Here is a 25,119-nt window from a genome sequence, read left to right on the forward strand (position 1 = left end):
TATGTTTGACAATCTCCAAAACCCTCCTGATTAAAGTGGACATACCGGAACGTAACGCTTGAGTTGGGCAGCACATTTTCATCGAATCCCGATTTGAGAACTGACTCAAGCTGTAAAATCGAGAGAGAAAGTCAGTTGCACAAACCCATAGAAAGCATTCTTTCTGGTTGTATCACAGCTTGGTATGGCTCCTGCTCTGCCCAAGACCACAAGGAACTACAAAGGGTTGTGAACGTAGCCCAGTCCATCACGCAAACCAGCCTCCCATCCATTGACTCTGTCTACACTTCCCGCTGCCTCGGAAAAGCAGCCAGCATAATCAAGGACCCCACGCACCCCGGACATTCTCTCTTCCACCTCCTTCCGTCGGGAAAAAGATACAAAAGTCTGAGGTCACGTACCAACCGAGTCAAGAACAGCTTCTTCCCTGCTGCCGTCAGACTTTTGAATCACACATTATCACCCTATTAATAACTGCAGCACTTTGGGCGGGGTTTTAAGGCCTCGCTCATCCCGAGACCGTAAAATCCCACCCGAGGTCAACAGACTTTTCCAGGGTGGCACGGTGGCACAGTGGTTAGCACTGCTGCCTCACAGCGCCAGGGACCCAGGTTCAATTCCAGGCTTGGATGACTGTGGAGTTTGCATGTTCTCCCTGTGTCTGCGTGTGTTTTCTCCGGGTGCTCCGGTTTCCTCCTACAGTCCAAAGACGTGCTGGTTAGGGTGGATTGGCCATGCTAAATTCTCTCTCAGTGAACCCGAACAGCCGCCGGAGTGTGGCGACTAGGGGATTTTCACAATAACATCTCCGCAGTGTTAATGTAAGCCTACTAGTGACACGAATAAATAATCTATCTTTGTGCGCCCCTCGCCCGATCCAATTCCCCTGGTGGGTGGAGTGATAAAATTCCAGCCAATTTTCTGCACCCTCCCCTTTCCTTCTCCCCTGTGTACTCTATGAATGGTATGCTTTGTCTGTATAGCGCGCAAGAAGCAATACTTTTCACTGTATCCCAATACATGTGACAACAGTAAAAAATAAATCAAACTCTATCGTGGATCCAGGCCGTTTGAGATTTCCAAAATGAATCTGACAAATTGAAATGAAAATACTAGCAATTTGTTAGCTCGTACCCAGGTAATAACTGAATCTCTCAGGTTCTTGTATTCACTTGAAGCTTTATCGGACAGGGTCGCTTTGAAGGCCCGGTCTTCTATCACAAAGGAAATATTCAAGTCGACTGGCTTCAGATTATTCAAAGTGATAGCTGTAAAACAGAGAATCGGTATTACAACAGTATCAGTTAATAAACTAGACAATGACTAACTAGTTGCCCCTGTGGTCTTGGCATGGAAATCACCAAATGGGAATTTTGATTGAAAAACTCACAGGCATAACGTGCTCGGTTTTCCAGCGACTACGTTTTACATTTCTGGACAAGGTAGGTCATGTTGTAGCTTGGTTAGGCCGCATTTGGAATATAGTGTTCAATTCTGGTTGCCATGCTACCAGAAGGATGTGGAGGCTTTGGAGAGGGTACAGAAAAGATTTACCAGGGTGTTGCCTGGTATGGAGGGCATTAGCTATGAGGAGAGGTCGGAGAAACTTGGTTTGTTCTCACTGGAACGATGGAGGTTGAGGGGCAACCTGATAGAAGTCTACAAGATTATGAGAGGCATGGACAGAGTGGATAGTCAGAAGCTTTTTCCCAGGGTGGAAGAGTCAATTACTCGGGGGCACAGGTTTAAGGTGCGAGGGGCAAGGTTTAAAGGCGATGTACAAGGCAGGTTTTTTTACACAGAGGGTGGTGGGCGCCTGGAATTCACTGCCGGGGGAGGTAGTGGAAGCAGATATGATAGTGACTTTTAAGGGGCATCTTGACAAATACATGAATAGGATGGGAATAGAGGTCCCCGGAAGGATAGAGGGCTTTAGTTCAATCAGGCAGCATAGTCGATGCAGGCTTGGAGGGCCAAAAGGCCTGTTCTTGTGCTATAGTTTTCTTTGTTCTTTGGTAATATGGCGGAAATCTCCCCATGGAACGCACTTTCATAAATTCAACCCTTCCATTCTCATCAACCTCAACAGTGTGGCATGAATGTTTTTTTATTCATTCATGGGACATGGCTCGGCCAGCGTTTATTGCCTATCCCTAGTTGCTCTGGAGAAGGTGGTGGTGAGCAGCCTTCCCGAATCGCTGCAGTCCACTCTTTTCTCTTAGCTCAGTGAACAATATACTGCTACTGGAGACACTCAGCAGAGAATGGCCTAGTGGTCTTATCCCTCGATTATGAATCCGGAAACTCAGCTAATGTTCTGGGGACCTGGGTTCGAATCCCACAGCAGCTGGTGGAATTTGAGTTCAATTTTTAAAAATCTGAAATTAAGAATCTACTGATGACCGTGAAACCATTGTCGGTTGTCAGAAAAACCCATCTGGTTCATGAGTGTCCTTTAGGGAAGGGAATCTGCCATCCTTACCCTGTCTGGCCTACATGTGACTCCAGAACCACAGCAATGTGGTTGACTCTCAACTGCCCTCCAAGGGTAACTAGGGATGGGCAATAAATGTCCGGGGTGCGTGGGGTCCTTAATTATGCTGGCTGCTTTGCAGAGGCAGCAGGAAGTGTAGATAAAGTCAATGGATGGGAGGTTGGTTTGCATGATGGATTGGGCTACATTCACGACCTTTTGTAGTTCCTTGCGGTCTTGGGCAGAGCAGGAGCCATACCAAGTTGTGATACAACCAGAAAGAATGCTTTCTATGGTGCATCTGTAAAAGTTGGTGAGTTGTAGCTGACATGCCAAATTTCCTTAGTCTTCTGAGAAAGTAGAGGCGTTGGTGGGCTTTCTTAACTATAGTGTCAGCATGGGGGGGACCAGGACAAGTTGTTGGTGATCTGGACACCTAAAAACTTGAAGCTCTCGACCATTTGTACTTTGTCCCCATTGTTGTAGACAGGGGCATGTTCCTGAAGTCAATGACAATCTTCTTCATTTTGTTGACATTGAGGGAGAGATTATTGTTGCCGCACCAGTTCACCGGATTTTCTATCTCACTCCTGTACTCTGTCTCGTCATCATTGGAGATCCACCCACTACGGTGGTGTCATCAGCAAATTTGAAAAATCTGGCCAGCCAGCGAGGCACATGTCCCACGAATGAATGAATAAGAAAGTTGTGTTGCTATTGGGTTAGGGATTGGCACAGGCTTGTGAATATGGTAAACGGATTATTGCAGCAAATCTTGTTCAAGTGGACACAAAGTGGTGGCGAGGTAGCAAGGTGGCATGGCTTGGTACCAATTAGGGTTGAATCCCTGATTGGGAAGGAACACAAAAGGGGGCAATGGTCAAGAGGCCTCACTACATGTGTCAATTTTCCATTGTGGAATGGGAAACCAAGGCTTGTGGGACTGGGATTTATCCAATCAGAATTCCCTGTATAATGCCTGGAGCAGAGTGCCGGAGAATTACAAATCCCGACAATGGGTGACCACTAAACGTGCTTCCCAATACATTAATGTGCACAGAATTGGTCCCAGAATTGGTATTCCTTGCAGAAACACAGGGTGGAATGTTCCGGACCTTCCCGCTGGCTGGACCTTCCAGACCTGCCAATATTCACGGGGATTTAAATGGATTGCCATATCGCCCAGTGGAAAACCTGTTGCTGCAGTTCCGGCAAGTCTGGAAAATCACATGGAAAACACTCATGGAACGAGCGTGATTTGGAATGAGAACCGATATTTTTGGAAAGTGCACAGTAAACACTTCAATACAGAATCAAAGCACAGAAGGACATCGCTCTTACAGCGCGGGAGTTGACCATTCAGCCAATCGGTCAATGCCAGTGTTTACATACCACATGAACTACCGCCCCCCCACCCTCCCCCGGCACCCCCAAGACCCCCACCCCAACACTGCTTCACCTCTACAATATATTTGTTGTGTATTGGAAGGATCATTCCAATAACTCCCTGTAAGAATCCTCACTATGCTCTGACCACAGAACCCCACAAAAACATAGCACTCCTATGATGTGGAAGGAGGCCATTTGGCCCATTGAAGCTGCAACAACTCTCCGACAGAGCATCTTACCCAGGCCCACCTCCTGACCTGTCCCCATAACCCCACACATTTGCCATGGCTAATCCGCCTCATCTGCACATCTTTGGACACTAAGGGGCAATTTAGCATGGCCAATCCACCTAACTCACACATCTTTGGACACTAAGGGGCAATTTAGCATGGCCAATCCACCTAACCTGCACATCTTTGGACACTAAGGGGCAATTTAGCATGGCCAATCCACCTAAACTGCACATCTTTGGACACTAAGGGGCAATTTAGCATGGCCAATCCACCTAACCTGCACATCTTTGGACACTAAGGGGCAATTTAGCATGGCCAATCCACCTAACCTACACATCTTTGGACACTAAGGGGCAATTTAGCATGGCCAATCCACCTAACCTACACATCTTTGGACACTAAGGGGCAATTTAGCATGGCCAATCCACCTAACCTACACATCTTTGGACACTAAGGGGCAATTTAGCGTGGCCAATCCACCTAACCTGCACATCTTTGGACACTAAGGGGCAATTTAACATGGCCAATCCACCTAACCTACACATCTTTGGACACTAAGGGGCAATTTAGCATGGCCAATCCACCTAACCTACACATCTTTGGACACTAAGGGGCAATTTAGCATGGCCAATCCACCTAACCTACACATCTTTGGACACTAAGGGGCAATTTAGCATGGCCAATCCACCTAACCTACACATCTTTGGACACTAAGGGGCAATTTAGCGTGGCCAATCCACCTAACCTGCTCATCTTTGGACACTAAGGGGCAATTTAACATGGCAAATAACAAAGAACAAAGAACAAAGAAAAGTACAGCACAGGAACGTGCCCTTTGGCCCTCCAAATCCGTGCTGATCATGATACCCTAACTAAACTAAAAAAAAATCTTCTGCCCTTACTCGATCCATAACCCCTCTATTCTCTCCCAATTCATGTACCCACCCAGACGTCTCTAAAATGTTGCTAATGTATCTGCTTCCACCACCTCCTCTGGCAGCGCGTTCCAGGCACCCACCACTCTCTGCGTGAAAAACTTCCCCCGCACATCTCCCTTAAACTTTCCCCCTCTCACCTTGAACCTGTGCCTCCTGACACTTCCACCCTGGGGGGAAAAAAGCCTCTGACTATCCACCCTGTCTGTGCCTCTCCTAATTTTGTAGACTTCTATCGGATCTCCCCTCAGCCTCCGTCTTTCCAGTGAAAACAATCCTAGTTTATTCAACCTCTCCTCATAGCCAAAGCCCTCGAGACCAGGCAACAACCTGGCGAACCTTCTTTGCACTCTTAAAGCTTCCACGTCCTTCAAAGAATCGTAGAAGCCTACAGAAGGAGGCCATTCAGCCCATCAAGTCTGCACTGACCACAATCCCACCTGGGCCCTATCCCCATCACCCCATGCATTTACCCCAGCTAGTCCCCCTGACACTAGGGGGTAATTTAGCATGGCCAATCCATCTAACCTGCACATCTTTGGACTATGGGAGGAAAACGTAGCACCCGGAGGAAACCCACGCAGACACGGGGAGAACGTGCAAACTCCACGCAGACAGTCACCCAAGGCCGGAATTGAACCCAGGTCCCTGGCGCTGTGAGGCGGTGGTGCTAATCATTGTGCCACCTTGTCACCTGTCGCGGAATGTCATTGGAATGCCAATTATTGTGCCAAGCTTCACTGCTACCAGTTGGGGCAAGTCCTCCATTTTGAGATGTGCTGCCTATTTTGTGACATTTTATACTTACTGTCAGACTGGATGGATCCACGGATAATGGTCAAGTTCCCTAAATTTGTGCCATTCTGCAGCTCATTGGCCAGCACCTTCACTGCCTCGGAAGAGGATATCGGAACAGTGTCTTCGTCATAAGTCACAGCAGCATCCACAACAACGGATCCTTTCCTGAAATGAGACAAATGATATCAACCCAGTTAATAAAGTCATTCCAATCATCTCTTGATTCCATGGGCGGAATTTTACCAGCGCGTCCGCCCGAGGTTCGTACGATGCGGCCCAAGGCCAACGGAGAATGCCGTTCTCCGAACCTCACCCACCCCTGGAATCAGGGCGGGTGTGCCAGTAAAATTCCAGCCTATATCTAGGGAACTGTAACTTCAAACCGCAAATGGTCCGGCTTTTGTACTGTGCTCAGTTCTGGTCGCCTCATTACAGGAAGGATGTGGAAAAGATTGAAAGGGTGCAGAGGAGATTTACAAGGATGTTGCCTGGATTGAGTGGCATACCTTATGAGGATAGGCTGAGGGAGCTCGGTCTTTTCTCCTTGGAGAGATGTAGGATGAGAGGAGACCTGATAGAGGTATATAAGGTGTTGAGAGGCATAGATCGGGTGGACTCTCAGAGGCTTTTTCCCAGGGTGGAAATGGCTGCTGCGAGAGGACACAGGTTTAAGGTGCTGGGGGGTAGGTACAGAGAAAATGTTAGGGGGAAGTTTTTCACACAGAGGGTGGTGGGCGAGAGGAATCGGCTGCCGTCAGTGGTGCTGGAGGCAAACTCAATAAGGTCTTTTAAGAGACTCCTGGATGAGTGACTTAATAGGATGGAGGGTTATAGGTAGGCCTAGAAGGTAGGGATATGTTCGGCACAACTTGTGGGGCCGAAGGGCCTGTTTTGTGCTCTAGTTTTTCTATGTTTCTATGGTCCGGCTTTTGAATGGTCAGTTTTGTTATGTTTTCATTCATTCGCAGGACATGGGCATCGCTGGCTGGGCCAGCATTTATTGCCCATCCCTAGTTGCCCTTGGAGGGCATTTGAGAGTCAACCACATTGCTGTGGCTCTGGAGTCACATGTAGGCCAGACCGGGTAAGGACGGCAGATTTCCTTCCCTAAAGGACATTAGTGAACCGGATGGGTTTTTCCGACAATCGACAATGGTTTCATGGTAGATTTTTTTTTATTGAGTTCAAATTCCACCAGCTGCCGTGGCGGGATTCGAACCCGGGTCCCCAGAACATTAGCTGAGTTTCAGGATTAATAGTCTAGCAATAAAACCACTAGGCCATCGTTTCCCCCATGTCTTGTAATTATTCAAATTCACAGCACAATCAAACGCCGCAAGATATCAAAATCTGATAAATGTGAGGTGATTCATTTTGGTAGGACTAATTTAAATGTGGATTACAGGGTCAAAGGTAGGGTTCTGAAGACTGTGGAGGAACAGAGAGATCTTGGGGTCCATATCCACAGATCTCTAAAGGTTGCCACTCAAGTGCTGTGAAGAAGGCCTATAGTGTGTTAGCTTTTATTAACAGGGGGTTGGAGTTTAAGAGCCGTGGGGTTATGCTGCAACTGTACAGGACCTTGGTGAGACCACATTTGGAATATTGTGTGCAGTTCTGGTCGCCTCACTATAAGAAGGATGTGGAAGCGCTGGAAAGAGTGCAGAGGAGATTTACCAGGATGCTGCCTGGTTTGGAGGGTAGGTCTTGTGAGGAAAGGTTGAGGAAGCTCGGGCTGTTCTCTCTGGAGCGGAGGAGGCTGAGGGGAGACTTAATAGAGGTTTATAAAATGATGAAGGGGATAGATAGAGTGAACGTTCAAAGACTATTTCCTCGGGTGGATGGAGCTATTACAAGGGGGCATAACTATAGGGTTCATGGTGGGAGATATAGGAAGGATATCAGAGGTAGGTTCTTCACGCAGAGAGTGGTTGGGGTGTGGAATGGACTGCCTGCAGTGATAGTGGAGTCAGACACTTTAGGAACATTTAAGCGGTTATTGGATAGGCACATGGAGCACACCAGGATGATAGGAAGTGGGATAGCTTGATCTTGGTTTCAGATAAAGCTCGGCACAACATCGTGGGCCGAAGGGCCTGTTCTGTGCTGTACTGTTCTATGTTCTATGTTCTATAAAATATATTCCATCCCCCAAATTCCGAAAGAAAGGGGCTGAAAGTTTAAATCGAGGGCAATCAGTGATTGATTACGATGATTATGCGCACTGGACATTGAGTCACATTCTGGGCCTGAATTTACCATTTTGATTCTAAGTACTGAATCTCGGCGTAATTCAGGTCCCACTTGGAAATCTGCTCTCAGGCGCCCCCATACGCACTCAGACTGAAAAAAAAATTGCGGGTCTGAATCGCGCTGTGGGCGGGGCTTATCGTGCCCGAAACGCTGCTGCTCCGATTGGAGCCTTCAACTGCGCATGTGCAGTGAAAACCGGAAAAAGCTCCCTGCCACATCGTTCCCGGGCCGCAAAACGTGGATAAAACGACCCAGGAGCGATGGCTCCCACAGACAGCACCCCACCCCCACAACGTAACTCTCCCCCTTATCCCCCCCCCCTCGCCGCTACACAGAACGAACGAGACCTCCTGCTCCACTTCCCCCCCCCCCCCACCGATCGCCTGTAGAGTGGCAGCGTTCCCCTCCTGCCCCTGCCCTCCACCCCCCCCCCCAACCAGAGAATGATCGGGCCTCCCGCTCCCCGCCCCCCCCCCCCCCCCCCCCCCCCCACCCTCCCAGCCCCCCCCCCCACCAGAGAGACATCTTGCCCGGCTCCTCCTCCTTCCACCTTCACCCCCACCCCCCGCCAACACCACTGATCTGACTGAGAGAGCTGCCAGAAGCTCTGAACTTACCTCTTCAGAAGCTGGAACGCCCGAAACAGACCTTTGCCGAGCAGGTCTGTTCCGCGCCGAATCTGGACGTGCGAACGCCGTGGTAAAGGGGGAAACGCTGGTAACCCATTAATTCAATTTAAATGATGAAGGGGATAGATAGAGTGAACGTTCAAAGACTATTTCCTCGGGTGGATGGAGCTATTACAAGGGGGCATAACTATAGGGTTCATGGTGGGAGATATAGGAAGGATATCAGAGGTAGGTTCTTTACGCAGAATCGGGCGCGAATCGGATTGCAACCATTTTCGGGCCTTGGTATGGTGGGCATCTGTGGGGATGTGGGCGCAGATTTGCGCTATTTGCCTCACGCCCGACTTTACCAAGTTTTTGCGCCCGTTTTGGTAAAACCCGGTCCTCTGTTTCAGTTTTGGTCTACTTACTTGAGAAAGGATATACTGGCACTGGAGGGCGTGCAGAGGAGATTCACTAGGTTGATTCCGGAGTTGAGAGGGTTGGCTTATGAGGAGAGACTGAGTAGACTGGGGCTATACTCATTGGAATTCAGAAGAATGAGGGGAGATCTTATAGAAACATATAAGATTATGAAGGGAATAGATAAGATAGAAGCAGGGAGGTTGTTTCCACTGGCAGGTGAAACTAGAACTAGGGGGCATGGCCTCAAAATAAGGGGGAGCAGATTTAGGACTGAGTTGAGGAGGAACTTCTTCACACAAAGGGTTGTGAATCTGTGGAATTCCCTGCCCAGTGAGGCTACCTCATTGAATGTTTTTAAGGCAAGGATAGATACATTTTTGAACAGTAAAGGAATTAAGGGTTATAGTGAGTGGGCGGGTAAGTGGAGCTGAGTCCACGAAAAGATCAGCCATGATCTTATTGAATGGTAGAGCAGGCTCGAGGGGCCAGTTCTTACGTCCTTATGTTTCAAAATCCTGCCTTCCAATTTGAAAATTCAAGTTCTGAGAAGGTCTGTTGACCTTGGGCGGGATTTTCCGGTCTTGGGGGCGAGCGTGTCCGGAAAATCCTTCCCTCAAAGTCACACCTCTGGTGTTTGGAGTGTTTAGCTTCTTCTCATTCGTAAATGCAACGTCAAGAAGGACCCCTCCCCTCCCCCCACCCCCACCCCACCCCTCCATCATGCTATCATAGAATACTTACAATACAGAAGGAGGCCATTCGATCCATCGAGCCTGCACCGATAACAATCCCACCCAGTCCCTATCCTTATAACCCCACGTATTTAACCTCCTAATCCCCTTTTCACTAAGGGGAAGTTAGCATGGCCAATCCACCTCAACCGCATATCTTTGGACTATGGGAGGAAACCGGAACGCCCAGAGGAAACTCACGCAGACACGGGGAGAATGTGCAAACTCCACGACGACAGTGACCCAAGGCCGGGCGTCACGGTAGCACAGCGGTTAGCACTGTTGCTTCACAGCTCCAGCGACCTGGGTTCGGTTCCTGGCTCGGGTCACTGTCTGCGTGGAGTTTGCACATTCTCCTCGTGTCTGCGTGGGTTTCCTCCGGGTGCTCCGGTTTCCTCCCACAGTCCAAAGATGTGCGGGTTAGGTTGATTGGCCATACTAAAATTGCCCTTGGTGTAGGTTGGAGGGATTGGTGGGTAAAATATGTAGGGATATGGGGGTAGGGTCTGGGTGGGATTGTGGTCGGTGCAGACTCGATGGGCCGAATGGCCTCTTTCTGTGCTGTAGGGTTTCTAAGATTCTAAGATCGAAGCCGGGTCCCTGGCGTTGTGAGGCAGCAGTGCTAACCATTGTGCCACCGTGCCGCTATGCCGAATGTCTTGGCGCGGTTAATGGTAGCCATGAGTGAGCTCCTCAGTGAGATTCAGGGTGCGGTCTTACCGGCCAAATCTCCGTTCACTGCGGCGGGATGGGAAATTGCCGCCGGCGCGAATGGCCGTATCGTTCCGACTCATGGTCTTTCTCCGAATTCCACCATTTCCTTGCGGATGAAGAACTTATATCACTAACTAACTAAGAATGTTGGACTGAGCCCGCCGCCTACCTGAATCTGTTGACCTCGAATCCTCGGAAACCTTTCGGTGCAACTTTACGGAACGGTGAATTAAGCTTTAAACGAAAGAAATAGGTTAGCATCGAGTTGGAATAATTTTGATAAGTAATCAGTGATTCACATTCACCATATCAATATCATCTAGTTGCATCTGTGTCCCTCACCCCCAAGGTACAAGTCCCACACTAGAGGCTTGAGCACAAAATCTAATGCGCCAAGCGAGTGATACATTGTCAGAGGTACAAGAGCAGGTCAGAGGCTAGGAATAGTGCGGTGAGTAACTCACCTCCTGACTCCCCAAAGCCTGTCCACCATCTACAAGGCACAAGTCAGGAGTGTGATGGAATACTCCCCACTTGCCTGGATGGGTGCAGCTCCAACAACACTCAAGAACCTCTACACCATCCAGGACAAAGCAGCCCTCTTGATTGGCACCACATCCACAAAGATCCTCGTAGATGTATGAGGCAAGTTTTTTACACAGAGGGTGGTGGGTGCCTGGAACTCGCTGCTGGGGGAGGGAGTGGAAGCAGATACGATAGTGACTTTTAAGGGGCGTCTTGACAAATACATGAATAAGATGGAAATATAGAGGGGTATGGTCACCAGCAGAGTAGGGGGTTTTAGTTCAGTCGGGCAGCATGGTCGGTGCAGGCTTGGAGGGCTGAAGAGCATGTTCCTGTGCTGTAATTTTCTTTGTTCTTTGGTCTGTCCACTCCCTCCACCACTGATGCTCAGTAGCAGCAGTGTGTACCATCTACAAGATGCACTGCAGCAATTAGACAGCACCTTCCAAACCCACGACCACTTCCATCTAGAAGGACAAGGGCAGCAGATACATGGGAACATCACCACCTGCAAGTTCCCCTCCAAGCCACTCGCCATCCTGACTTGGAAATATATCGGCCGTTCCTTCACAGTTGCTGGGTCAAAATCCTGGAATTCCCTCCCTAACGGCATTGTGGGTCAACCCACAGCACGTGGACTGCAGCGATTCAAGAAGGCAGCTCACCACCACCTTCTCAAGGGGCAACTAGGGATGGGCAATAAATGCTGGCCCAGCCAACGACGCCCATGTCCCACGAATGACTAAAAGAAGACTTGAGAGGTAAATGTTGCCCATTCCTTGGGAGAAATGCCCCACTTTCCCCGCATCACAGGATCATCTGTAACCATGTGAGGGAACCGATGCCCTTTAACATCTCATCACCACCCACCAACAATGCAGCACTCCCTCAATAGTCCAGCAAGGTGTCAGCCAAGGTAATCATTTATATAACAGAAACAATAATGGAAGCTCTCATCAGGTCAGTCAGCATCTGAGAGTGGCCTGGCAGCTGAGGTCATTCTTAAGTTCAAATATGTTAGGGGTATTGGGAAGGGGGGGGGAGGTCGCAAGATGGTGGCTCCCTCTCTCTTCCGGAGGTGATTCCCTGATGGTGGGTTTTCCATTGGCAGATTTCCTTCTCTAAAGGACATTAGTGAACCAGATGGGTTTTTCCGACAATGGTTTCATTGGTCATCAGTCAATTCTTAATTCCAGATATTTTTTTTAAAAATTGAATTCAAATTCCACTACGTGCCGTGGCGGGATTCGAACCCGGGTCCCCAGAACATTAGCTGAGTTTCTGGAATAATGGTCTAGCGCTAATACCACTGGGCCGTCGCCAGTCTCTGCTGAGTGTCTCAAGTGGCAGTATATTGTTCACCTACCCAGCTCGCTGTGGGATTCGAACCCACGACCATCGCGCTCAGAGAAAAGGGCTATAGAAAAAACAAGCCAGCAAGGGGTTTCCCATCTGCACACAAGCTCTGTGTCAGGACTGTGGCTAGACATCGGAAAATAAACAGTTTACTATAACCGCCAAATTAAAGAGTTAAAAGTCGGCATTTAGTCAGACACTGAGATGGGATCTTTAAAGAAAGCTGCCTTAATGGAGGCATCTGTCCCTCAGAGCATTCAAAAATTAATAATAACACCGGATATACAAAGAAAACTTACCCGGTTTTCGATATTTGCTTTAAGATTTATGAACTCAGGTGATTTGGGATTATTTAATGCCTCGTTAAAGTCTTGAAGCAGACGGAACGTTAAGGGCGTCTTAGGAAAAGGCGATGGGGACACTGTGCTTGTGGACGCTGTTGTGATTGCAGCTGTTGTTGCCTGTGTTGCATTGGCAGCGGCTGTTGTTGCCTGTGTTGCATTGGCAGCGGCTGTTGTTGTTGCCTGTGTCACATTGGCAGCGGCTGTAGTTGTTGCCTGTGTTGCATTGGCAGCGGCTGTTGTTGTTGCCTGTGTCACATTGGCAGCGGCTGTAGTTGTTGCCTGTGTCACATTGGCAGCGGCTGTAGTTGTTGCCTGTGTTGCATTGGCAGTGGCTGTTGTTGCCTGTGTCACATTGGCAGCGGCTGTTGTTGCTTGTGTCACATTGGCAGCGGCTGTAGTTGTTGCCTGTGTTACATTGGCAGCGGCTGTTGTTGCCTGTGTTACATTGGCAGCGGCTGTTGTTGCCTGTGTTACATTGGCAGCGGCTGTAGTTGTTGCCTGTGTTACATTGGCAGCGGCTGTTGTTGTTGCCTGTGTTACATTGGCAGCGGCTGTTGTTGTTGCCTGTGTTGCATTGGCAGCGGCTGTTGTTGTTGCCTGTGTCACATTGGCAGCGGCTGTTGTTGCCTGTGTTGCATTGGCAGCGGCTGTTGTTGCCTGTGTTGCATTGGCAGCGGCTGTTGTTGTTGCCTGTGTTGCATTGGCAGCGGCTGTAGTTGCCTGTGTTGCATTGGCAGCGGCTGTTGTTGCCTGTGTTGCATTGGCAGCGGCTGTTGTTGCCTGTGTTGCATTGGCAGCGACTGTTGTTGTTGCCTGTGTTGCATTGGCAGCGGCTGTAGTTGTTGCCTGTGTTACATTGGCAGCGGCTGTTGTTGTTGCCTGTGTCACATTGGCAGCGGCTGTTGTTGCCTGTGTCACATTGGCAGTGGCTGTTGTTGCCTGTGTTGCATTGGCAGCGGCTGTTGTTGCCTGTGTTACATTGGCAGCGGCTGTTGTTGTTGCCTGTGTTGCATTGGCAGCGGCTGTTGTTGCCTGTGTCACATTGGCAGCAGCTGTTGTTGTTGTCTGTGTTGCATTGGCAGCGGCTGTTGTTGTTGCCTGTGTTGCATTGGCAGCGGCTGTTGTTGTTGCCTGTGTCACATTGGCAGCGGCTGTTGTTGTTGCCTGTGTCACATTGGCAGCGGCTGTAGTTGTTGCCTGTGTCACATTGGCAGCGGCTGTAGTTGTTGCCTGTGTTGCATTGGCAGTGGCTGTTGTTGCCTGTGTCACATTGGCAGCGGCTGTTGTTGCTTGTGTCACATTGGCAGCGGCTGTAGTTGTTGCCTGTGTTACATTGGCAGCGGCTGTTGTTGTTGCCTGTGTTGCATTGGTAGCGGCTGTTGTTGCCTGTGTTGCATTAGCAGCGGCTGTTGTTGTTGCCTGGGTTGCATTGGCAGCGGCTGTTGTTGCCTGGGTTACATTGGCAGTGACTGTAGTTGCCTGTGTTACATTGGCAGCGACTGGTGATGTTGCCTGTGTTACATTGGCAGCAACTGTTGTTGCCTGTGTTGCATTGGCAGCGGCTGTTGTTGTTGCCTGTGTTGCATTGGCAGCAGCTGTTGTTGCCTGGGTTACATTGGCAGTGACTGTTGTCGTTGCCTGGGTTGCATTGGCAGCGGCTGTTGTTGCCTGTGTTGCATTGGCAGCGGCTGTTGTTGCTTGTGTTACATTGACAGCGGCTGTTGTTGCCTGTGTTGCATTGGCAGCGGCTGTTGTTGCTTGTGTTACATTGGCAGCGGCTGTTGTTGCCTGTGTCACATTGGCAGCGATTGTTGTTGCCTGTGTTGCATTGGCAGCGATTGTTGTTGCCTGTGACACATTGGCAGTGGCTGTTGTTGCCTGTGTCACATTGGCAGCGGCTGTTGTTGCCTGTGTCACATTGGCAGCGGCTGTTGTTGCCTGTGTCACATTGGCAGCGGCTGTTGTTGCCTGTGTCACATTGGCAGCGGCTGTTGTTGTTGCCTGTGTTACATTGGCAGCGGCTGTTGTTGCCTGTGTTCCATTGGCAGCGGCTGTTGTTGCCTGTGTTACATTGGCAGCGATTGTTGTTGCCTGTGTCACATTGGCAGTGAGTGTTGTTGTTGCCTGTGTTGCATTGGCAGTGGCTTTTGTTGTTGCCTGTGTTACATTGGCAGCAACTGTTGTTGCCTGTGTTGCATTGGCAGCGACTGTTGTTGCCTGTGTTACATTGGCAGTGACTGTAGTTGTTGCCTGTGTTGCATTGGCAGTGGCTTTTGTTGTTGCCTGTGTTACATTGGCAGCGACTGTAGTTGTTGCCTGTGTTGCATTGGCAGCAGCTGTTGTTGCCTGTGTTACATTGGAAGCGACTGTTGTTGATGCCTGGGTTGCATTGGCAGTGACTGTAGTTGCCTGTGTTCCATTGGCAGTGGCTGTTGTTGTTGCCTGTGTTCCATTGGCAGCGCCTGTTGTTGCCTGGGTTGCATTGGCAGTGACTGTTGTTGCCTGTGTTCCATTGGCAGCGACTGGTGATGTTGCCTGTGTTGCATTGGCAGCGACTGTTGTTGTTGCCTGTGTTCCATTGGCAGAGACTGTTGTTGTTGCTTGTGTTGCATTGGCAGCAGCTGTTGTTGCCTGGGTTACATTGGCAGTGACTGTTGTTGTTGCCTGGGTTACATTGGCAGTGACTGTTGTTGTTGCCTGGGTTACATTGGCAGCGGCTGTAGTTGCCTGTGTTACATTGTCAGCAGCTGTTGACACTTGGGTGACTGTACTTGTGGCTGTTGATGCGCTGGTGGTGGTAGTTGCAGGGGTGGTAGTGGCTGTGAATAAGAAGAGAATTTTTTTAAACCTGTGCAATTTTAATCTACTCAATTCACTCAAGATAACCAGTTGGCAGCGGCTGTTCAAACATTAAAAATATTGCCTGATCCTCATTTTGCCCAATGCCTATTTAAAATATCCACACTGTGACACCTCGAAATGAATTGTTTTCATTTTTACCGATAGAGGAGTTTCATTCAATGCCCATTCTGGCAAGATCGCCAGCCTAAACCACATCAACAAATCAATTAGATAGCTCAATAAATTCATAGAATCCCTACGGTGCACAGAGAGGCCATTCAGCCCATCGAGCCTGCACCGACCACAATCCCACCCAGACCCTATTCCCATAACTATCTGGTAACATTTACCCAGCTAATCCCCTGACACTCAGGGACAATTTAGCATGGCCAATCGGCCTAACTTGCCCATCTTTGGACACTAAAGGGCAATTTAGTATGGCCAATCCATCTAAACTGGACATCTTTAGACACCAAGGGGGCAATTTAGCACGGCCAATCCCCCTAACCTACATGTCTTTGGACATAAGGGGCAATTTAGCACGGCCAATCCCCCTAACCTACACATCTTTGGACTGTGGGAGGAAACCGGAGCACCCGGAGGAAACCCACGCAGACACGGGGAGAACGTGCGGTCTCCACACAGACAGTGACCCAAGGCTGGAATCAAACCTTGATTCCCAGCGCTGTGAGGCAGCAGTGCTAATCACTGTGCCACCTTGCCCCCCCATATAATTCTATGAAATATCAACAGAGGATGTTGGGTCAATTTTCCTTCAAGTTTGCAGATTTATTGTATGGATGCGGGAATGGAAATATTATAGATCATACCATGTAACGTTTTTCCCAGTATTCTCGTTTTCTATACCGTTAGCAAATGTTTGATTTCAAGTGCTTTTTTTTAAAGCTATGGAACTTAAACAAAGGCTGGAATTTTCCACCCTCCCTCTTCCTCCTGCACCCCTCCCCACCCCACCCAAATGGCGGCGTTTCTGCAGAGGCAACATGCCATTGGCCGCCGGCTGGGCCTTCTGGTCCCGTCAAAGCCAATGGTCTAAATCCTCTGTGAAATAAGTCAGTGGAGGCCCGTGGCCCTTTGCCAGATTCCCCTTTAGCTACAAGCTCCATTACAACTCACAGAGTGCCACAGGTTCTGTGACAGCACCCAGACTGCCTGGCGACCTGTTGCTCCCAGTTATAAATATATATACATATATATACAAAATATAGGGGGGCACAGTGGCACTGTGGTTAGCACTGCTGCCTCACAATGCCAGGGAACTGGGTTCAATTCCCGGCTCGGGTCACTGTCTGTGTGGAGTTTGCACGTTCTCCCCATGTCTGCGTGGGTTTCCTCCGGGTGCTCCGGTTTCCTCCCACACTCCAAAGATGTACAGGTTATGTGGATTGGCCATGCTAAATTGCCCCTTAGTGACCCACGATGTGCAGGTTAGGTGGATTGGCCATGCTAAATTGCCCCTTCGTGTCCAAAGATGTGCAGGTTAGGTGGATTGGCCATGCTAAATTGCCTCTTAGTGTCCAAAGATGTACAGGGGTTAGCTGGATTGGCCATGCTAAATTGCCCCTTCGTGTCCAAAGATGTGCAGGTTAGGTGGATTGGCCATGCTAAATTGCACCTTAGTGTCCAAAGATGTGCAGGTTAGGTGGATTGGCCATGCTAAATTGCCTCTTAGTGTCCAAGGATGTGCAGGTTAGGTGGATTGGCCATGCTAAATTGCCCCTTAGTGTCCAAAGATGTGCAGGTTAGGTGGATTGGCCATGCTAAATTGCCCCTTAGTGTCCAAAGATGTGCGGGTTAGGTGGATTGGCCATGCTAAATTGCCCTTTAATGTCAGGGGGATTAGCAGGGTAAACACATGGGGTTACGGGGGATAGGGCCTGGGTGGGATTGTTGTCGGTGCAGGTTCGATGGGCCGAATGGCCTTCTTCTGCACTGTAGGGATTCTGCGTTTCTATAACCAATAAATTTTGACTCGAGAGAGTCTTGTTAATTTGGCTCCCTACAAAAAGTAAATGCATTGGCACTGGGACAAGGCATCCACTGGGAAAGGGTTTTAAACAAACCGTTGTCGCGACCACATGAGGATGTTGGAAAGAGGGCTTATTCCTCCCCACCTGCTTGTAATCGGGGTGATATAAATACCAGCCATTACATTGCAGCGCTTCCATAATTCTACTGTGATTGGCCATTGCTAACTTGCCCCTTAATGTCCGGGTAACAGGGTAAATATGTGGTGTTAGGGGGATAGGGTCTGGGTGGGATTGTGGTCGGTGCAGGCTCGATGGGCCGAATGGCCTCCTCCTACATGTAGGGATTCTATGATTCTACTGTGATTGGCCATGCTCTTTGTGTCAGGGGATTAGCGGGTTAGTTTTATTAACCTGGGGCTAATCTATCTATCCCTGTTAGATTAGTTTTACAGCAAGCCTTGGGTGTGCCAGCCAGAATGGAAAACACTTGTTTCCTTGTGGAAAGGACTCACAGTTAAACACAGGCATGATTTTTTAGAGGTAACGTACTTATCCCATTCTGGAAATTGGTGTCCAATGTGAAATCAGCATTTGCAAATGCTTCCGCGCTGTTGGTCAGTGTTTGGGTGACACTAGCTTTGTCTGTGGTCTCAGGTTTAAAGACGGTTTCCACATCAACGATAACAGATCCAGCCCTAGATAGTTATAAAGAGAAAGGAAGAAGTTGAGAAAACAATAACTATATTGTTCTCATTCTAACCTGCAGCTCCAAAAGCCCACCAATGCCTCAGGGGACGAAGGAAATTTGGCATGCCCACTACAACTCTCACCAGATTTTACGGATGCACCATAGAAAGCATCCTTTCTGGTTGTATCACAGCTTGGTCTGGGCTCCTGCTCTGCCCAAGACCGCAAGAAACTACAAAGGGTCGTGAACGAAGCCCAGTCCATCACTCAAACCAGCCTCCCATCCATTGACTCTGTCTACACATCCCGCTGCCTTGGAAAATCAGCCAGCATAATCAAGGACCCCACGCACCCTGGACATTCTCTCTTCCACCTTCTTCAGTCGGGAAAAAGGTACAAAAGTCTGAGGCCATGTACCAACTGACTCAAGAACAGCTTCTTCCCTGTTGCCATCAGGCTTTTGAATATTAAGTTGATCTTTCTCTACACCCTAGCTATGACTGTAACACTATATTCTGCACCCTCTCCTTTTCGTCTCCACTAGGTACTCTATGAACGGCATGCTTCATCTGTATAGCTCACAAGAAACAATACTTTTCACTCTAACCCAATACATGTGACAATAATGAATCAAATCAAATCAAAATGAACTGGAAGATTGATGATGCCAACAACTTAAAGATACTGGATGGAGACATTACCAATAATAGGGAGGATGAGCATCTTATCCACTATGTACAAACATTTGTGACACCTTAGTGTTGTTTTGTCATTTTCAAGTGATTTTTACACAAATTCTACTTACGTAAACCCATTGATTATGATCTCAATGAAGTTCGAATCACTTGCAAAGATACGATTCATCTGCAAGACAGGAAGACAAGATCAATGGATTTAACACCAGCCCAGGAGAGCATCACGGCCCTCAACCCATTCAAACTCATCGACTCAGTCAACCCTTTCAGCTTACTTACAACTTCCAATTCATTGAACATTCTGTCATCTTTTCATAATGGGGCGGCACAGTGGTTAGCACTGCTGCCTCACAGCGCCGGAGGCCCGGGTTCGATTCCCGGCCTCGGGTCACTGTCTGTGTTGGGTTTGCACGTTCTCCCCGTGTCTGCGTGGGTTTCAGGTTAGGTGGATTGGCCATATTAAATTGCCCCTTAGTGCCCAAAGATGTGCAGGTTAGGTAGATTGGCCATGCTAAGTTGCCTCTTAGTGTCCAATGGTGAGCCGGGGGGGGGGGTTGGTTGGTTACAGGGTAAATATGTGAGGTTACGGTGATCGGACCTGGGCATGATTAATAAAGGTGAGACGGTGCAGACTTGATGGGCTGAATGGCCTCTTCGTGCACAGTAGGGATTCTATGATTATTAGTTTGAAAATATCTCACAGTTGTAGAAAGTTATCTGCACCTTGGCACAGCGTAAAACTCTGAACTGAGTCCTTACCACGTTTGTTACTCTGCGGCTAAGGCGTCCAAACTCAGTACTCGATCTGTTATTCAGGGCGCTATTAAATTCAACATTTGAAAGCCGAATTGGCACTTGGATTCTTTCAGCTGCAACACCCGCTCCTGAGGGAAGAAAGGTTCAAATGTATCAAATATAAATGTTCACTTCACAGCTCAACTTCTCCAACTGCAGGTGGTCTTTTTTATAAACTTGCCACTTCACTGTGAAACCTGTCCTGACAGAAACTAGTCTGAGCGGCACGGTGGCACAGTGGTTAGCACTGCTGCCTCACAGCGCCAGGGACCCGGGTTCAATTCCCGGCTTGGGTCACTGTCTGTGCGGAGTCCGCACGTTCTCCCCGTGTCTGCGTGGGTTTCCTCCGGGTGCTCCGGTTTCTTCCCACATTGAAAAGATGTGCAGGTTAGTTGCATTGGCCGTGCTAAATTGCCCCTTAGTGTCCAAAGATGTGCAGGTTAGGTGGATTGGCCATGCTAAATTGCCCCTTAATGTGCAAAGATGTGCAGGTTAGGTGGATTGGCCATGCTAAATTGCTCCTTAGTGTCCAAAGATGTGCAGGTTAGGTGGATAGGCCATGCTAAATTGCTCCTTAGTGTCCAAAGATGTGCAGATTAGATGGATTGGCCATGCTAAATGCGCAGAGTAATGGGGATAGAGCAGAGGTGAGTGCCTGGTGGGATGCTTTTTTGAAGATTCAGTGCAGACTCGATGGGCCAAATGGCCTCTCCTACACTGTCAGGATTCTATGGTTCCAAGCAGGACAATTAGGGATCAACATTGGGAATTGGGACCATTTACTGTGTCAAAATTCACAGATGACACTAAGATGGGTGGCAGAGCAAAGTGTGCAGAGGACGCTGAAAGTCTGCAAAGGGATATAGATAATCTAAGTGAGTGGGTGAGGGTCTGGCAGATGGAGTACAATGTTGGTAAATGTGAGGTCATCCATTTTCGTAGGGATAACAGCAAAACGGACTATTATTTAAATGGTAAAAAATTGCAGCATGCTGCTGTGCAGAGGGACCTGGGTGTCCTTGTACAAGAATCACAAGGAGTTGGTCATTAAGAAGGCAAATGGAATTTTGTCCTTTATTGCTAGAGGGGTGGAGTTTTAAAGCAGCGAGGTTATGTTGCAGCTGTATAAGGTGCTGGTTCCTCTGAAAGTTTATTCTGGAGTTGAGAAAGTTGGCTTATGAGGAGAGACTGAGTAGACTGGGGCTATACTCATATGAATTCAGAAGAATGAGGGGAGATCTTATAGAATATAAGATTATGAAGGGAATAGATAAGATAGCAGGGAAGTTGTTTCCACTGGTGGGTGAAACTAGAACTAGGGGGCATAGCCTCAAAATAAGGGGGAGCAGATTTAGGACTGAGTTGAGGAGGAACTTCTTCACACAAAGGGTTGTGAACCTGTGGAATTCCCTGCCCAGTGAAGCAGTTGAGGCTACCTCACTGAATGTTTTTAAGGCAAGGATAGATAAATTTTTGATCAGTAAAGGAATTAAGGGTTATGGTGAGTGGGCGGGTAAGTGGAGCTGAGTCCACGAAAAGATCAGCCATGATCTTATTGAATGGCGGAGCAGGCTCGAGGGGCCAGATGGCCTACTCCTGCTCCTAGTTCTTATGTTCTTATTAATTTAAGTCAGTATGTTGAAGTCAAGTGTGTTACTGATGCATTATTTCCAACTTTAGACAGCCTGGGAATGGGAAATTTGTTCCTTGTCCACTGCTACCCCATAGGTTAACATAGCTTATAGTTCTGTTTATCATAGAATCACATCAATCATAGAATCTCTGCAGTCCAAAGGAGGCCATTCAGCCCATCAAGTCTGCACTGATGCCTTCTTGGAATCTTTAAAGTTTATTTATTAGTGTCACAAGTCGGCTTACATTAACACTGCAGTGAAGTTACTGTGAAAATTCCCCAGTCACCACACTCCGGCGCCTGTTCGGGTAGACTGAGGGAGAATTTAGCACGGCATTTAGCATAGAAGCTTCCTGTGTGGGAAAGGTTATCTTAGTTTGTTGACCAACTAATAATCTCTGAACTTAACGCCTGTTTGGTTTTGCGGATGATGCACTGTGAGGTGTTCCTGGGTGACGAGACATGGTGTTATACGTGAACACAACTCCGCACTTACACAAAGTGGCTCTTACCATTTACTTGAACGGAGGATTTGATGATATCAAAACCCGAGATGTTAACATTATTAACAATGAGATCACGCAGGAAAGGCCGGTCTTCCACTTTGGTCGTATTGATCTGAATACGTGCGTCCACCTTCACCTTTGTCGAACTATTACTGAAAGTGACAGAAACGTGAGATAGATTGGTTGTTCCGTGGCCCCTCATTACGCGATACTCTTTGTCACCAGCGTACTCCTGCGCCAGAATTCTACTGCCTTGTCCGCCACGGAATTGGAACGGGCGAATGGCAGATGACAGAAATGTCCACTAACGCCGGGCGGGAATTTCCTGTCTCGCTCGAGCAAGGTCGTAAAATCCCGGCCGTAAGATTCCATTCAATGATCATCAGATTTGGAATCAAAGCCTGAGGAAGTTGGCATTTCTTAAAGTGGAACTGTTGGACGCAACTTTCCCATCATGCCCTTCCTCAGATCAGAAATTCCCACCCGGGATCCACAGACCTTTAGTCAAATTATCCTTCCCCCTCTGAGCTGATTCCCGTGGGAGGAATTGGAAGATTTAGGCTCGGAATTTGTACTCTTGAGCAGTGTCACTAAGCATGGTGCATATCTGAATGCAACATATCCAACAGTGCAATAGGCATATATTAATGCCACATATCTATCTTAGTTTGTATGTAAACTTTAAGTAGAGATGTCTTAGTGGCATATGTGCGTATTAACAAGTAGTTAACTACATCAATGTAGTCGCTAAAAAGGTACAGTTGCCATAGCCCCAGATGACCATAGGGTGTTCTCCGCTTTGAGGGGGAGAGCTGACCAGGGTGATTTAACCTGAGGGTCACTACACCTCGGACGAGGAGGCAAGGTTGAGAAGGCGGGGCCTTCATGAATTACCTCAGCCGGTATGGGGATTGAACCCACGTTGTTGGCATCGCTCTGCATCACTAATTAGCCATCCAGCCAACTGATTATATACGTGACAGCATTCCCGATTACACTGGTGTTGTGAGCTGTGGTTCAGTTGGTAACACAGTGAGTTAAGAGATGATGGTCTGAATCCCGCTCCCAGAATAAAGATGGAGGCTGATGTTCCCAGTGCAGTGCCGAGGGAGTGCTACACTGTTGGAGATGCTACCTTTGGGCTGAAACAGCCAACAAAACATCGACCTGCCTCTGAGATGAGTGTCAAAATTCCCTTGGAGTTATTTTGAAGAGCAGGGGGTTTTGACACCCACCAGATATTACTTATTATGACTACTTTCTCAGGATGTCCACTACAACTCTCACCAACATTTGACAGATGCACCATAGAAAGCATTCTTTCTGGTTGTATCACAGCTTGGTATGGGCTCCTGCTCTGCCCAAGACTGCAAGAAACAACAAAGGGTTGTGAACGTAGCCCAATCCATCACGCAAACGAACCTCTCATCCATTGACTCCGTCTACACTTCCCGCTGCCTCAGAAAAGCAGCCAGCATAATTAAGAACATAAGTTCATAAGATAGACGAACAGAATTAGGCCATTCAGCCCATCAAGTCCGCTCATGGCTGATTCACTCCTTATCCCCATTTTCCTGCCTTCTCCCCATTACCCTTCAACCCATTACCAATTAAAAATCTCTCTACATACTCTCTTCCACCTTCTTCCTTTGGGAAAAAAGATACAAAAGTCTGAGGTCACGTACCGACCGACTCAAGAACAGCTTCTTCCCTGCTGCCATCAGACTTTTGAATGGACCTACCTTGCATTAAGTTGACCTTTCTCTACACCCTAGCTATGACTGTAACACTACATTCTGCACTTTCTCCTTTCCTTCTCTATGAACGGTATGCTTTGTCTGTATAGCGCGCAAGAAACAATACTTTTCACTGTATGCTAATACATGTGACAACAATAAATCAAATCAAAATCAGACGAGTGTGAAAATCCATTGGCATTATTTGGAAGTAGAGCAGGGTTGGGAGGGGCGGGGGTGGGGGGGGGGGGAGTTGGCCCAGTCACCCGCTAAATATTCATCCTTCTTTTCAAAACAAGATGCTGATATCTAATGTGAGAATCTTCAGGGACAGGGGGTGTAAATCTCTGCAGCATCATTGAATCAAGGGCTGTGAGACGCGGCGAACCGTTCAAAGGTTTATTGACCTCAAACAGACTGGAAGATGTCACCAGGGAGAGGGGCTGTACAATCCCACCCACCGTCTAGCCAGCCACCTAATGGCCAGAGGCTGCAATTACATTGTGACTGCTTACGTGGTTCAACTGAATAGAGTCTATTGTCCAGTCAACATCTTAAAAAGCTCTGCTCACTATCACGTTGCCAGTTGCGGGAGTTGGCTGTGAGCAAATTGGTTGTTGCATTTCCTACAACACTCCTGCTCTCTCGAAAGTGGTCCATTGGCTGAAAAGTGCTTTAGGGTGGCTTGGGATTGTGAGGGGAACTTTATCGTAAGATCATCGAATCCCTACAGTGCAGAAGGAGGCCATTCAGCCCATTGGGCCTCCACCGACAACAATCCCACCCTGGCCCCATCTCCGTAACCCCACGCATTTACCCCACTAATCCCCCTGACGCTGAGGGGCGATTTAGCATGGCCAATTCTCCTAACCCACACACCTTTAGAGTGTGGGAGGAAACCGGAGCACCCGGAGGAAACCCACGCAGACACGGGGAGAATGTGCAAACTCCACATAGACAGTGACCTAAGCCGGGAATCGAACCCGGCTCCCTGGCGCTGTGAGGCAACAGTGCTAACCACCGTGCCACCGTGCTGCCCCCGTAACATGGACCTAACGTGTAATCTGTCATTATCTTAGGACCGGACAAGAATCCAGGGACGGTGGGGTTAGGGTTAGGGACAGCAGAGGTAAGGATTAGCCGTGATTTGATTGCATGGCAGAAGCAGTTTGACTGCACATCTTGCTGTCAACGACTTACATTTCTTATGTTCTAATAAGCATGCGATCAACTGGAGACCAAAACATTGTCTGGTATTTAGAAATTAGATATAGCTCTTGGGGCTAAAGGGATCAAGGGATGTGGGGGAAGGGGAGGGATCAGGATATTGAATTTGATGAACAGCTGTGATCAAAATGAATGGTGGAACAGGCTTGAAGGGCTGAATGGCCTCCTCCTGCTTCTAGTTTCTATGTTTCGATGAGACATTTTCATTCTTCATGTGGATCTT

The 25,119-nt window shown here is 48.3% G+C and overlaps 1 protein-coding gene across 1 annotated transcript in view; it reads right to left on the reverse strand.

The window, feature by feature from the left end:
- The window catches only part of LOC144480397 (uncharacterized), a 49,534-nt gene that overhangs the window by 13,077 nt on the left and 11,338 nt on the right, over positions 1–25,119 (reverse strand). The window contains exons 6-15 of the mRNA XM_078199802.1: positions 21,940–22,085; positions 19,759–19,883; positions 19,110–19,168; positions 18,167–18,312; positions 15,543–15,604; positions 12,741–14,753; positions 10,730–10,794; positions 5,839–5,993; positions 1,135–1,268; positions 46–110 (exon numbers count right to left, since the gene is read on the reverse strand). Of these exons, the coding sequence (XP_078055928.1) occupies positions 46–110; positions 1,135–1,268; positions 5,839–5,993; positions 10,730–10,794; positions 12,741–14,753; positions 15,543–15,604; positions 18,167–18,312; positions 19,110–19,168; positions 19,759–19,883; positions 21,940–22,085 (2,970 nt within the window). The remainder of the gene's footprint in view (positions 1–45; positions 111–1,134; positions 1,269–5,838; positions 5,994–10,729; positions 10,795–12,740; positions 14,754–15,542; positions 15,605–18,166; positions 18,313–19,109; positions 19,169–19,758; positions 19,884–21,939; positions 22,086–25,119) is intronic.

Source organism: Mustelus asterias, chromosome 29 (genome assembly GCF_964213995.1).
Source record: "Mustelus asterias chromosome 29, sMusAst1.hap1.1, whole genome shotgun sequence".
Classification (NCBI taxonomy): Eukaryota; Metazoa; Chordata; class Chondrichthyes; order Carcharhiniformes; family Triakidae; genus Mustelus; species Mustelus asterias.